This window comes from Cherax quadricarinatus, chromosome 83, assembly GCF_038502225.1.
Source record: "Cherax quadricarinatus isolate ZL_2023a chromosome 83, ASM3850222v1, whole genome shotgun sequence".
Lineage (NCBI taxonomy): Eukaryota > Metazoa > Arthropoda > Malacostraca > Decapoda > Parastacidae > Cherax > Cherax quadricarinatus.
Genome location: NC_091374.1, coordinates 10,499,397 through 10,514,204, shown reverse-complemented (window position 1 = coordinate 10,514,204; position 14,808 = coordinate 10,499,397). Strand labels below are relative to the sequence as shown.

At 44.8% G+C, this 14,808-nt stretch overlaps 1 protein-coding gene across 10 annotated transcripts in view; it reads left to right on the top strand.

Annotated features, from left to right (window-relative positions):
- Positions 1-696: 696 nt before the first annotated feature.
- The window catches only part of LOC128702089 (cysteine protease ATG4B), a 65,703-nt gene continuing 51,591 nt past the window's right edge, over positions 697-14,808 (top strand). The window contains exons 1-2 of one of the 10 annotated variants that reach the window (XM_070102826.1): positions 811-862; positions 7,660-7,766. Coding sequence is in view for 2 of the 10 variants with exons in the window: in XM_070102830.1 (XP_069958931.1) it covers positions 844-862 (19 nt within the window). In the remaining 8 variants the exon portion in view is untranslated. Of the gene's footprint in view, positions 964-1,053; positions 1,218-7,659; positions 7,767-14,808 lie in introns of those variants that run through there. The other 9 variants (XM_070102833.1, XM_070102827.1, XM_070102828.1 and 6 more) reach the window with 9 other exon arrangements.

Sequence of the window (14,808 nt, the reverse complement as noted above, 5' to 3'; positions counted from 1 at the left end):
TTTCCTTCATAAAGAGTTCATTTGGATTGTCGACCCTTAGTCGTCCTAGAGACAAAATTTACCTAATTTACCCGAAAAGTTCTGCATAACAAGGGGCTTTCTGTATAGTATAACGTCAGATAGGCTTGTGTTTACCAAATTCTGTGGCTTTCTCATAAAAAATTAATTTAGATCTTCGACTCTCAGTCTCGTTAGCCACTTGTTAAAAACTGAGTCATATTGGGACCTGAGTAGCTCACTCATTTCCTTGCTGTCATCTGTGTAGGACCCATCTTGTTTAAGTAGGGGCCCAATACTGGACGTTGTTCTCGACTTTGATTTGGCATAAGAAAAGAAATACTTTGGGTTTCTTTCGATTTCATTTATGGCTTTTAGTTTTTCCCGCGATTCCTGATTCCTATAAGATTCCTTTAGCTTTAGTTCGATGTTTGCTATTTCTCTGACTAGTGTCTACCTACGCTATGCTTTACGCTACTCTATGCTTTACTTTACTGAGTTCCCCTAAGTTAATTTACACAATTTTACTATATATAAGATAACAGTAAATGGTTAAACCTGTGTATTGAACCTGAATAAAAACTGTCACATCGATCAAGCAGCTACCAGCTTGAACCTTACGAAGCTTTTGAACCTCCACTGGCGAAACCCTCTTAAATATTGCTTATAACTTTGCAGAAATTTAAAATAATTTACCAGTCGACTTTGATTTCGAGCAGAGCAGTTTAATATAAATCGTACTTTATCCAGGAGGTTTTTTATAAGGTATTAATGAAGGTATTGGTGAGTTTGAAGCATTGGTGTGAGAGATGTGACGTCACAATGATAACAAACCAGTGACTGACCATGGATGACATCATAGCAGGTGATTATTTTATTCTCTCTCATATCTTTATCTCCAGAAGTTTATTATGCACGGCGTCAAGGATATATTAGCTCCACTTCGGTATCCTCGTGTGTGAAGTTGTAAGTGCTTACTGGACAAGATGTTTTGCCGTAATGAAAATAATTACACTTCAAAATTTTTCAGGACAGGGGACAAATAGTATTTTGTTTGTGATGTATGTAGAGTACATCACTTAAATCGCCTTATAATTATTGCATTGTAATATGTAGAGCTAAACTTAAGTTAATTAAAACTTGGCCATTTTTTTTATCAATGTTAATTACAACCCATTGTGAGGCAGCGTTACCCAGGTCTATTAATGACATTTCACAAGGTTAGTAATAAGTTTGGTCAATATTGAATATAGCTGCTCGGTTGAATTTAGCCATTTATTCGTTTTTAACATTAAAGCTAAGTATCCAAACCCAGACAAGAAATATTTATATCTTGGGCAATTTGTTATTTTGGGAGATTTTAGTTATATAAATGATAATGAAGGAGCACTGCATTAGGCCAAACTAGTACTTCACTATATCCTTTTGAAATCTAAATTTTCTCAGCTTCAACATATTGCTGTGACTTCTGTCTTGGTTAAATACTTTTGTGGCTGAAATACGCCTCCCATTAATCAGCAGCTAGTATTTAGACATGTCATCCAGTAATGTATGTGGTTAAAGAACTACAAACTAATATTGACAGGTCAAAAACTAACTAGGTCATTTTTATGGAGCACAAGCAATATAATCTAACTTTACAAAGCCTCATGTAACCTAACTTTACCCATACTAGGTCGTTGTTGAATTTAGCACATTATTTGCACACTGTACCTAAATATTTGTGTTAATCCCTGATGGGCAAGTATTTTTCATCTCGGAAATATTTGTGTGACTAATAACTCCCAAAATAACAATTTGCACAGGAAGAAATAACTATTTTTGCCTGGGTGTGGATACCTTGCTTTTATGTGGAAGAACAGAAGATTTTGTGGACAAGATGACAGTGCTGTATGACCCATGTGGCCTCTTCAAGGGGGGGAGCTCCTTGATGTGGCAAAGAGGCACTTGGTCTAAGGAATTAGACCCTTTGGTCTCCTTCCTCAGACTGTACCTAATTACCCCCCAGTCTTCCCTTCCTTATCCCATCCTCCCCATCCCCACCTTTTTTTCCCTTTCCTCCCGGCTCCCAACCCTCCCTTTTCCCCGTCCCACTTGTAGCTTCTGGGGGCCCTCCCCTCTGGCATTACAGTTTCCAGGTAGGGGAACTATGGAAATAAATGGTATAAAATACCGACACAATGGAAATATAAACACAAATGCAGTATAATGTGATCCTTTATTGACTACGTTTCGCCCACACAGCGGGCTTTTTCAAGTCACAAACAGAACTACCTGGGGTGGAAGGAACGCGAGTATTTATAGACCGGTTCAGAATGCTGAGGTCAGGTGAAGAATGCTGCATCTGATGATGTACCGAGTGGGGTTATAGAGTCTAAAAACTTGGGTAGCTTGGAAAGGAGATTGGATAAGTTTGTGAGCAGACCTTCTACAGTTCACACTTGAAGAAGAAGTCGACAACACTCTTCCTTTCCTTGATGTCTTGCTCTGCAAAGCTGACCACGAACTTCGTTTTAAAGTCTATCGAAAACCCACCAACCAAAACGATCTTCTCCACTTCTACTCTCACCACGACACCAAAACCAAACGTGGTGTAATTATAGGCTTCTTCCTGCGTGCACTCAGAATCTGCAGCAACAAGTTCCTTGAGGAAGAATGCACTATAATTGAACAAATATTTTCTAAACTCCACTATCCTCGTCACTTCATCAGAGACTGCAGACGGCGGGCATTAAACATCTTCAACACACCCAGAGAAGACACTGCCGAGAAGAGATACATAGTCCTTCCCACCAACTCCATTGTCAAACATGTTTCCAACATCTTTGTCAAAACATCATTCCAAGTATCTACCTCCACAACCACGACCATCAAGGACATCACCAGTAGTAGACAGGACAAGCCTCCATCCTCTGCAGGGGTATACATAATCCCTTGTAATGACTGCAACAAGTTATACGTGGGCGAAACATCAAGGGACCTCCAAACACGTATTTCAGAACACCAATACGCAAGCAGGTCTGACGACACAAGGAATGCCTGCGTACAACACCGTAATTCACACAACCACTTGATAAACTACAGAAACTCAAGACTTATCGCCACAGAAGACAACACTCAATGCCGAAGAATCCTGGAATCATCACTTATTTCTATATCCGACAACTTCAACCAGAATAGTGGCTTCTATAACATAGCTGAACCACTTGCCAAGAAACTTCTTCATCGCTATCCCACATAAGAACACTGTAGAAGGTCTGCTCACAAACTTATCCAATCTCCTTTCCAAGCTACCCAAGTTTTTAGACTCTATAACCCCACTCGGTACATCATCAGATGCAGCATTCTTCACCTGACCTCAGCATTCTGAACTGGTCTATAAATACTCGCGTTCCTTCCACCCCAGGTAGTTCTGTTTGTGACTTGAAAAAGCCCACTGTGTGGGCGAAACGTAGTCAATAAAGGATCACATTACGTATACTGCATTTGTGTTTATATTTCCATAGGGGAACTATGCTGGGGTTTATCCTGCTCCGTGAGGTTCCTCGGGTGGTGTGGTGTTTGCCATGGAATCTGGATTATCTGGAGGCACCCTGCTCCCTTCCTGGATTTCTGAGAAGGGGGTGAGGTGTCCTGACGGGTGCATCTCCGGAGGCTGCCTGTCACTTCTGGGAGGTGGCAGCTGAAGGAGGTATGCTTTGTGGCAGGTTTCCCACCGTCCTCTCTTTTGTCCGCTGAGGTGGCCCAGTAAATGCGAGGTTGCTATCCCAGAATGCTGGTTTACTGGCGTGAAGGATAGGGTATGGCATGGGTTTCACACTGCATCTGCACTGCTTGCGGTCTCAAGGTCCTCTCAGACGAGAGGGAGAACTTACAGCCCTTTCAGGCCTTATAGTGATTGCCCCTCTGCTGTCCCTCTTTTTTTTTTTTCTTTCCTTCTCTATTTTTTTCATTAAAATAATAAGAAAGAGGTACCACTATCATGGAGACTTCATTCCGTGATAACCTTCATTCTTCCAGGCCCCTTTCTGTTACCGCATCCTGTTCTGACCCGGCTTTGTTATCGGACCATTCTCCAGATTCTTCCCATACCCCTGTACTTTCTGCTTCTGGTGCTTTGTCACCTACTCCAGATGCTGAGGCTCTGCCCTTTTCTGCTAGTGCCTCTATCTCTTTCACGCCTTTAACTTTGCATCCGGCTTCCTCGAATAGGGTGCGATGGTTTTTGAATCGCATACCTACTTCAGGTTGGGCTACCCACGGTACTATGCCTAAGCGTTCCAGATCATTTGCTGATGACAGTTCTTCAAAAATGACCTACGCGACACCCACTTTATGCACCTTGTTTACAAGTACACAGTGAACTAAATTGTTTTCCCTACACCCAACATCTCCAGCTGATAATCTTTCTTACCATAGTGTTGGTAAAGATATTTTACGACACATTGGCCAAAATATATTCTCTAACGCTCTTTGAAGCGGTGCACGCATCGTTAGAGTTCAGAATGCAGAACAAGCTCGTGATCTTTCCCATCTTACTTCCATTGATAACGTTCCAATCACAGTTCACAAGCACACTATGTACTCTTAATTCTTGCAGTGGTACGGTAGTTTTACTTCTTACCATTGTACTAAGTGATTTTCTGTCTTGCATTGATGATATTTTGGAGCAATTAGCCCTTCAGGAGCTTCCAATTCTCAAAGTGGATATATACAGTGGACCCCCGCTGAACGATCACCTCCAAATGAGACCAATTATGTAAGTGTATTTATGTAAGTGCGTTTGTACGTGTATGTTTGGGGGTCTGAAATGGACTAATCTACTTCACAATATTCCTTATGGGAAAAAATTCGGTCAGTACTGGCACCTGAACATACTACTGGAATGAAAAAAGTTCGTTAACCGGGGGTCCACTGTATGTCTTGCCTGCTCGCAGGTGGAAGCACTTTCCCAGTAAAATCGTCCGCTTAACCTTTGACTGCCGTGAGCTCCCATCCTTCTTTTATATCATGGGCCATCACCTAGAGGTCCGTAAAGTGGTCCTTACTCCCCAACAGTGTTGAAATTGCTGGCTCTTCAGACACCCCACTAAATACTGCAGATCTATGGCGGAGTGCCCGATCTGCAGTGCCACAGAGCATGCCAATACATTTTGTAGTCTTACCCCCCACTTGTCTCAATTGCAATGAACCTCATCCTTCTTTTTCCCACCGATGTCAGGTCTATCTTAACGAACGCCAAATCCATTGTCTTAAGGAGAGCGAAGGCCTTACTTATGCTATGGCCTTACTTATGCGAAGGCCTTACTTATGCTCTCGGCTCCCCCTTCAAGGGAATCTTCCTCGTGTCCCTTATTCTCGAGTAGCTAGGAGACCTCCAACCTTGGCGTCCTTCCTGCCTTACAGCTCCTCCAGTGTCATGTATTCCAGGGTCACCCCCGTCTCTTAATTCTTTTACGGTTTTACCCTCTGAAACCCCCACCTCCTTACCTATTCCTACCTCTGCTTCTTCTTCTCGCCTGCTAGTTTCTCAGTCTGCATGGCCTCGCATGCCTGCATCTTCTTTGCGCCTATCACCTGCGAAGTTGAACCTGTCTCATAAGCCCAAGTCTCTTCGCATTCCTCCGATGCATACAATTCCCCAACAGTTTTCCTTTTCGGCCTCAGTGCCTAGTTCTTACCCCCTCATGTGGTCCCTTCTTCTCCTGTTCCTCCCCAGACTCTTCCCTAGTTACCTTCCAGTCTCTTACCTCTCCTGTTCCACTGCAGGACTCTTCTGTCCCCGCCGGGGCATATCTCCAGGTTCATACGCCTCTTACCCCTCAGACCTCTTTGGTTCCTCCATAGTATCCTTGATCTCTACTTGCACTACCTCACCTGTCTCAGAAGTCATGGTATTGGCATCTTTCTTATCCACTGAGACACTTGACACTATCTCCAACTATATTGTGGAGACAAAACTCTTAATGGACACTGGCACACCTCCTCCTACTCCTCCTTATTTCTCACGACCCTCGCAGCAATCTTTTCCTTCACGTCATTCCGATTCCTCCTTGTTTACATGCTGTCTGTTGCCTCCACTAATCCTAATCGCTTCTTATTGTTGGCATACCTGTCTTAGTAAATAATGACTTATTTACAATGGGATATTCATGGCTTCAGGGGTAATCAGGGAGAGTTCCAGGTATTGCTCTCCCAATTTTCCCCAGTTTGTATCGGGTTACAAGAGCTTAAAATTCATTCAGGTGTTATTCATCCTGTTTTGGGCTATGTGCTGTTGCATTCTTCTGATCCCTTTCCTGATGAATCATTTAATGAGAGTGCACTTCTTGTGTGCGTTGGTATACCGTATCAACATTTCTTTGTTCATTTTCTGCTGCATTATACTGCAGCTCGTATTTATTTACACAGATAGTATACAGTTTGCTCTCTATATCTCTCCCCTTCCCATGTATTCTGTATCTTGGATATTGTGTTTTTGATCTCTTCTCTGCTCCCGCCCATCTTGTTGTCAGGTGATTTTAATGCTCACCATCATCTTTGGGGAAGGTCCCACTGTGGCACTCTTGGTGATTAGCTGGAGACTCTTCTCACTTCTCATCCTCTTCATGCTTTAAATATGGGTGCTCCCACCCATTTTGACTCTCACACTCAGTCTCTCTCTTGCATTGATCTTTCTGTCTGCTCCTCATCAATTGCACTTGATTATGCTTGATCTGTTCTCCCGGATTTGCACGACAGTGATCACTTTCCTGTTCTTCACACTTCTGCATATTCCTGACTGCCTCGCAGCCCCCGTTGGCATTTTGGGTGAGCAAATTGGGACTTACTTTCATCTTACCGCTTTTTGTGGGGACCCTTCGTCCTATGTTGATGAACTGGTGCACCAGTTTTCGAACTTAGTTTTGACTGCAATGTCACGTTTTATTCCTCAAACCTCCGGCAGGCATTCTCAGAGACATGATTGCCTTGGTGGTCTCCTGTGTGTGCCCGTGTAGTGTGTTGGAAACTTGCTGCATGGGGCAGTTATCGATATAATTGGACCTCAGATCATCATTTGGATTTTAAGCAGGCAAGGGCAGTCACTTGCCACATCATACGCGACACTAAACACACTTGTTGGTAAGACTACGTGTCTACCGTTACCTCGACTTCCACTATGTGTGCAGTTTGGAAGAAGGAACGGAAGTTGTGTGGCAAGTACACTCCAGACCCAGCTCCCGTTTTGCGAGTAGCTGGTGTTAGTGTTGTGGAACCTCCTGAAGTAACCATGGAAATCGGAAACTATTTTGTCCGTGTCTCCCAAATAATAATGTGCAGTTTTATTTATATATTTAAAGAGCCTTCAATACCCCCAAGGTTTTCATTTTTAGCCAATTTAGAGTAATTTACCCTGGTTCCCAAACCTCTGCAGTGTAAAGGTTCAAGAAGGCAGCTGATATATTTAAAGAAAGGGGTAGTGCACTTGTGGTATGGGTATTGTCAGGAAAGAGGGTAGATAATGAGTGGCTATCCAGGGTTATTAGGGTGAATAGCTGGATCATTAAGTACTCTTTTAAGTGTTCCAAGGTAAATTTTGACTGCCTGTATGGATTTTACAATAAAAGTTACCATATTTTGCAGCATATAAAACAAACTTTTTTTCAAAATCTGACCCCTCAGAATCACCCTGCATCCAGCACAGTGAAGGTCAGGCTTGGGGTCACGCTTGGGATCTATGAATTACCCAGCTATTCACTGGCTCTAGAAAATTTCTTGCTAAATTTAGGGTACGTACATCCTACATGCCAGTGCATTTTATGTGTCGCAAAATACAGTATTTATTTGTAAGAGATGACATTCATCTTTTGTGGTTGGTAGTTAAAGACTTAGCTGTGTCAGTAAAGAGGGCAGTCAGTGGTTGATCAAGGTGTTTAAACGAGTTTCTGACAGTGATCTGGGAAATTATTATGATTTAGAAACCATGGATGAGTTTTCTGCAAATATAATGACTGAAATAGAAAGTACTGGTAGTTAATTTTCAAGTTGAGATAATCTGTTAATAATAAATAATGTATTTGCAGTAATAGCAAATGTGAAGGTAATGATTAAAATTACTGTGTATCATTTACTGTATATGCAGTGTATAGAAAATCTTAACACAATGACATCAACATTTACAAGAGGTAACCCACTTCATAAGCTTTAGCAGTTACTCTACTTAATACAAATGAAGCTTGAGTTATCTGTTACTGAAATAGACTGAAAAAAAATATTGTCAAACGTTTCCTCTTCTAATTGTGAGTTAGTTAAAGTATTACGATTTTTTATTCTTCTATACTACATAACTATGGTGATAGCCTATCGGTCTTCTTCCTCAGACCGAACCTAATTACCCCCCAATCTCCCCTCCCCTATCCCATCCTCCCCATCCTCCCCTTTTTCCTTTCCTCCTCCTCCTCCCCACTCCTCCCTTTTGCCCTTCCTCTTTTTGTCCTTTGGGATTTCTCCCACAGGCGCGCTAGTTCCTGGGTAGGGGAAAGGACACCGGGGTCCATCCCATTCCGTTGAGGTTTCTTGGCGGTGGCGTAGTTTGCCGTGGAATCTGGATTGCCTAGGGATGTCCCGATCCCTCTCCGGTATCCCGGAGTAGCTTTGGGTGTCTTTTGGGCGACGGGTGTATCTCTGGAAGCCACCTTTCGGATTCCGGGGGTGGTGGCTGAAGGAGGTATGCTTTGTGGCGGATATCCGGGCGCCCTCTCTTTTGTCCACCGAGGTAGCTCGGCAGATGTGAGGTTGCTATCAAAGATTGCTGGTTTACTGGCATGAAGGGTAGGGTATGGCACGGGTTCCATGCTGCATCTGCGCTACTAGCGGTGTCGAGTCCTCTTGGGCGCGGAGGGAGATTTCTGGCCCTTTCATTCCTCCTAGGAACTATCCCTCCCCGGTCCCCCCTTTTTTTTTTTTTTTTTTTATTTTTATTTTCTTTTCTTTTTTTTTCTTAAAAACAAAAAGAAAGAAGTAACCTAACCATGGCAGCCCTAGTCCATGAACCTGGTACCCCCGGGCCCCTTCTTGATACCGCACCCCGTTCTGACCCCGCCTCGTCTTTGGACCACCCTTCAGACATTCCTCATGCCTCTGTACCTATTGCCGGTGCTGTTTCCTCACCCGCTTCAGGTACTGAGGCCTCGACTGACTCCTTCGATTTATCAGACCTTCGCTCTCCTCTGACTATGCTTCCGGCCTCTCCCTCTACGGTGCGGCAATTTTCAAATCGCCGACCCGTTCCACGTCGGACCAACTCTGGTCCCACGCCTAAACGTCAACGACAATTACCTGCTGATGATATTTCTCCACCTTCACCTTCTCGTTCTTCTCAGAAACGATCGACACGTCCTTCACTACCTTTCCACGCTCAGTTTCAGACTGAACAGTGGACTAAATTCTTCACTTTACGACCAACTTCCTCTACTGCCTATCTTTCTGACCATAGTATTGGCAAGGCACTCCTACGCCATGTTGGTAAAGATATTTCTTTTCATGCTCTTAAGAGCGGTACGCGCATCATTACCGTACAGAATGCTACCCAGGCTCGTGAGCTCTCTCGTCTTTCCCATATAGATACTGTTCCTGTCACCCTTGAAAAACATCATTCCCTCAATTCTTGTAGTGGTACCGTTATTCTGCCCCATACCATAGTTCAACAAAATTTCCAGACATGTGGCACCGACATTCTAGAACAGCTGGAACTCCAAGATCTCCCAATCCTTAAGGTAGACACTTACGTTCTTCCTGCCCGTGGGCGGAGACGATACCCTAGCAATGTGGCTCGTTTAACTTTTGACAGCCGAGAACTCCCATCCTCAGTTTATATAGCAGGACATCGGTTACAAGTTCGAAAGGTGATCCCTACACCACAACAGTGTAGAAATTGCTGGCGATTTGGCCATCCAGTGAAATATTGCAGATCTATCGCCGAATGCCCAGTCTGTGGTGCCGATGACCATTCTAATACGTCTTGCAATCGATCTCCCTCTTGCCTTAACTGTCATGAGGCTCACCCTTCGTACTCTCGCCGTTGTCAGGTCTATTTAAACGAGCGGGAAATCCGTTACCTCAAAGAGACAGAAGGTCTCCCTTATGCCATGGCAGTTTCTCATCTCCGCCTCCAAGGGAGACTCCCACGTGTTTCTTATTCCCGTGTTTCAAAACGTCCCCCCACTTCTGGTATCCCATCTTCTACACCCACCTCTGTGGTTACCTCTCCCATAATCACTCCTGTATCTAATCCTTTTGCTGTCCTCGGCTCAGACGTCCCTACTTCAACGCCTCAGTCTAATCTCGCTTCTTCGAGTTCTCTCTTACAAGCCTCTGTATCGACGAGACCTCGTACGACACCTCTTCCCAATCGTCCCTCTACTTCTCAAAAGTCAAAAAAAGGTCCGGTAACACCTCCTACCCATCTTCCACCTCCTCATTTTACCCTCCCTGTCTCTGTCCCTAGTTCTTCCCCTCTCACTGGCTCAGTTACAAGTGCAGAGGTTCACCCTCCTCCTCGTAATGTACCTTCCTCCCCTGTTCCCTCCCAAGTTTCTTCCTCTTCTGCCACCTCCCAGGTTCCTGTCTCTTCTGTCCCCTGCCACGCTTCTCCAGTTCCCTCCACCCTTTCGCCCCCCCCTACCTTGGTACAGTCCAATACAGTTCCAATCTTTACTCATCCTCCCCCTACCATTCCCAATATTGTCTCCCATACGACATCTCTGAATTCCGAAACACTTGAAGCAATCTCTGAATATATTGCAGAGACCAAACCATCAATGGACACTGATCCACCTTCCGCTCTTTCTCTCTCCTCTGCTCCATCTGCGCAACTCCTTTCTTCACAGCGCACCGTTCCTTCGCTGCTTGAACATTTTCCACTGCCTCCGCATGTGGACTTTTCTAACCCTTCTAGTCCGTAGGAACCCTTACCTGCGGATTTCAAGTATCTTTATCATTGCCAATCATGGCCTTTTTACAGTGGAATATACGCGGCCTCAGGGGTAATCGGGGTGAGCTTCAGATGTTACTCTCCCAGTTTGCCCCTGTTGGTGTTTGCTTACAGGAACCAAAATTACACTCTGCTGTTATTTCTCACATCTCAGGCTATAATTTATTGTATTCTTCAGATCCTTTTCCTGATGGGACCTTTAATGAAAGTGCCCTTCTTCTCCGCACTGATATTCCGTACCATCAGCTATTTGTTCATACTTCGCTGCATTACACAGCAGCCCGTATCCACTTACATAGGTGGTATACGCTCTGTTCTTTATATCTCTCTCCTTCTCGGGCATTATCTATTCCGGATTTTGCCTTCCTTGTTTCGTCATTACCGCCACCGATTCTGTTACTTGGTGATTTTAATGCCCACCATTTCCTCAGGGGAGGGTCTCACTGTGATTCCCGAGGAATTCAGTTAGAGGCTTTTCTTGCCACCCACCCCCTCCATGTTTTAAATACAGGTACTCACACCCATTTTGATCCTCGGACTCATACTCTCTCTTGCATCGATCTCTCAGTTTGCTCTTCCTCCGCCGCATTAGACTTTACTTGGTCTGTTCTCCCGGACTTACATGACAGTGATCATTTCCCAATCATTCTTACTTCCCCTTCATATTCGCCACCTCTTCGCACCCCACGCTGGCAATTTAATCGGGCAAATTGGAACCTTTACTCACACCTGACTGTTTTTAAAGAGGTTCCTTCTTCGTCCTCCATCGATGAGCTTTTACACCTCTTCTCGTCCTCCGTTCTCACCGCAGCTTCTCATTCTATACCCCAAACTTCGGGCAGGCATTCTCATAAATGCGTGCCTTGGTGGTCTCCTGCTTGTGCTCGTGCAGTACGTTTGAAACGGGCTGCATGGGGCAAGTACCGGTACAATAGAACCACAGAGCGACTCCTTGATTTTAAACAGAAGCGTGCGATCGCTCGCCGTGTCATCCGTGACGCTAAACGCACTTGCTGGCGAGATTATGTCTCCACCATCACCTCTGCTTCCTCTATGAGTGCAGTCTGGAAAAAAGTACGAAAACTGAGTGGTAAATATTCTCCTGACCCGGCTCCTGTTCTGCGGGTTGCCGGTGTTGATATAGCAAACCCACTAGATGTTGCCAATGAAATTGGCAATCATCTGGTCCGTATTTCTCAGGGACTCCATCTATGCCCCTCATTTCTTTCCTCAAAGTCTGCCAGAGAGTTAGCACCCTTGGACTTTTCTTGTCTCAGCGAAGAACAGTATAATGTGCCTTTTACACTTCAAGAACTGGAGGCAACACTCTCAGCTTGTCGATCATCGGCAGCTGGGCCCGACGACATTCATATTCGTATGCTACAACATTTACATCAGTCAGCCCTTGCAGTCCTATTACGCCTTTACAATCTTATTTGGTCACAAGGAGTTCTTCCACAGCTGTGGAAATCCGCCATTGTTCTTCCTTTCCGCAAACCAGGCACTACGGGACATGAAGCCTCCCACTATCGTCCCATTGCTCTTACCAGTGCAGTTTGCAAAGTAATGGAACGTCTAGTAAATAGACGTTTAGTGTGGTATTTAGAGACACACAACAGTCTCTCCACTCGTCAATATGGCTTTCGTAAGGGACGTTCTACCATAGACCCCTTACTGCGCTTGGATACGTATGTTCGTAATGCCTTTGCGAATAACCACTCAGTTATTGCCATATTTTTTGACCTTGAGAAGGCATATGACACAACTTGGAGGTATAATATTTTAGCCCAAGCCCACTCCTTAGGCCTTCGAGGCAATCTACCATCCTTCCTTAAGAACTTCTTAACTGACAGGCATTTCCCTGTTCGGGTTAATAATGTGCTCTCCCCGGACTTTATCCAAGCTGAAGGTGTCCCCCAGGGATGTGTTCTGAGCACAACACTTTTTCTCCTTGCTATTAATGATTTGGCCTCTAGTCTTCCATCAAATATTTGGTCATCACTCTATGTTGATGACTTCGCTATTGCCTGTGCAGGCGCTGACTGTCATCTCCTTACAGTTTCTCTCCAGCATGCAGTCGACCGTGTTTCCAATTGGGCCACCACACATGGGTTTAAATTTTCCAGCACTAAAACCCACCAAATCACTTTCACTAGATGCTCTGTCATCTCCGATCATCCTTTGTACCTCTATGGCTCACGTATCCCTGAACGTGATACAGTCAAGTTTCTGGGCCTCCTCTTTGATCGTAGGTTATCCTGGAAACCTCACATTACCTCTCTGAAGGCAACTTGTCACAGCCGGCTGAACCTTCTTAAAACCCTTGCTCATCTTTCGTGGGGAGCTGATCGTCGAACCCTCCTTCACCTACATTCCACCCTTATTTTATCGAAACTTGATTATGGTGACCAGATCTATTCAGCGGCATCTCCTGCTACTCTCTCTAGCCTTAACCCCATTCATCACCAAGGATTACGTTTATGCCTTGGTGCTTTTCGCTCTTCCCCTGTCGAAAGCCTCTATGCAGAAGCGAACGTTCCATCCTTATCCGATCGCCGTGATGCCCATTGCCTGCGCTACTATGTACGCTCTCATGATCTCCGCAATCCTTCCATTTATAGAATGGTCACTGATATTAGTAGACATTCTTTATTTGTTCACCGCCCCTGCTTACTCCGTCCCTTCTCTCTTCGCCTTCATTCGCTCTTGTCTTCTCTTCAACTACCACCTTTCTATGTACATGTAGCATCTCACTTTTCCCTACCCCTCTGGGAAGTTCCAGCTGTTCGAGTCTGTTCTTTCTCCCTCCCTTGCTCGAAAGCCCAACTGTCTACGGTCGCTTCCCGCTCTCTTTTTCTTGACCACTTTCACTCTCATTCTCATGCCATTGCTGTGTACACAGATGGCTCTAAGTCTTCTGACGGCGTAGGATTCGCAGCAGTGTTTCCGGACAGCGTCGTACAAGGGCATTTACTATCTTCAGCTAGTATTTTTACTGCTGAATTATATGCCATCCTTACAGCACTTATCCATATTGCATCTATGCCTGTGTCATCATTTGTGGTTATCTCAGACTCCCTTAGTGCTTTACAGGCTATACAAAAATTTGATACACCTCACCCCTTAGTCCTCCGTATCCAACTTTGGCTACGCCGCATCTTTACTAAGCATAAAGATATTGTTTTTTGTTGGGTCCCTGGTCATGTTGACGTACAGGGCAATGAACAGGCAGACACTGCTGCGCGGTCAGCAGTACATGACCTACCAGTTTCTTATAGAGGTATTCCATGTACGGACTATTTTGCTGTAATATCTTCCCACCTTCACACCCGTTGGCAACAACGTTGGTCTACTATGCTCGGCAACAAACTTCAGTCTATTAAACCGAGTATAGGTTACTGGCCGTCTTCTTATCACCAGTGTCGAGGTTGGGAGACTACTCTCTCCCGTCTTCGCATTGGCCATACTCGTCTTACTCATGGATATCTCATGGAGAGGCGTCTTGCTCCTCTCTGTGAGAATTGCCAAGCTCCATTATCAGTCAGCCACATTCTGTTGGACTGCCCACTTTATCAACGAGCACGCAGAATTTACCTCTGTCGTCGTCTTCGCCCCGCTGCTCTCTCTTTACCTTCCCTTCTCGCTGATGGACCCACCTTTCATCCGGACTCTCTCATTGACTTTTTGACAACGACTGACTTACTTCACAAATTCTGATACTTTCAGCCCTTTCTACTTGAATCTCTTGCTACCCTCTACCCCCGTACTATCCCCTGCCCCGCTGTTTTCTGTAACCTGCTGATCATCCCCCCTCCCTTCTGCCATCCAATTCCCTTGCT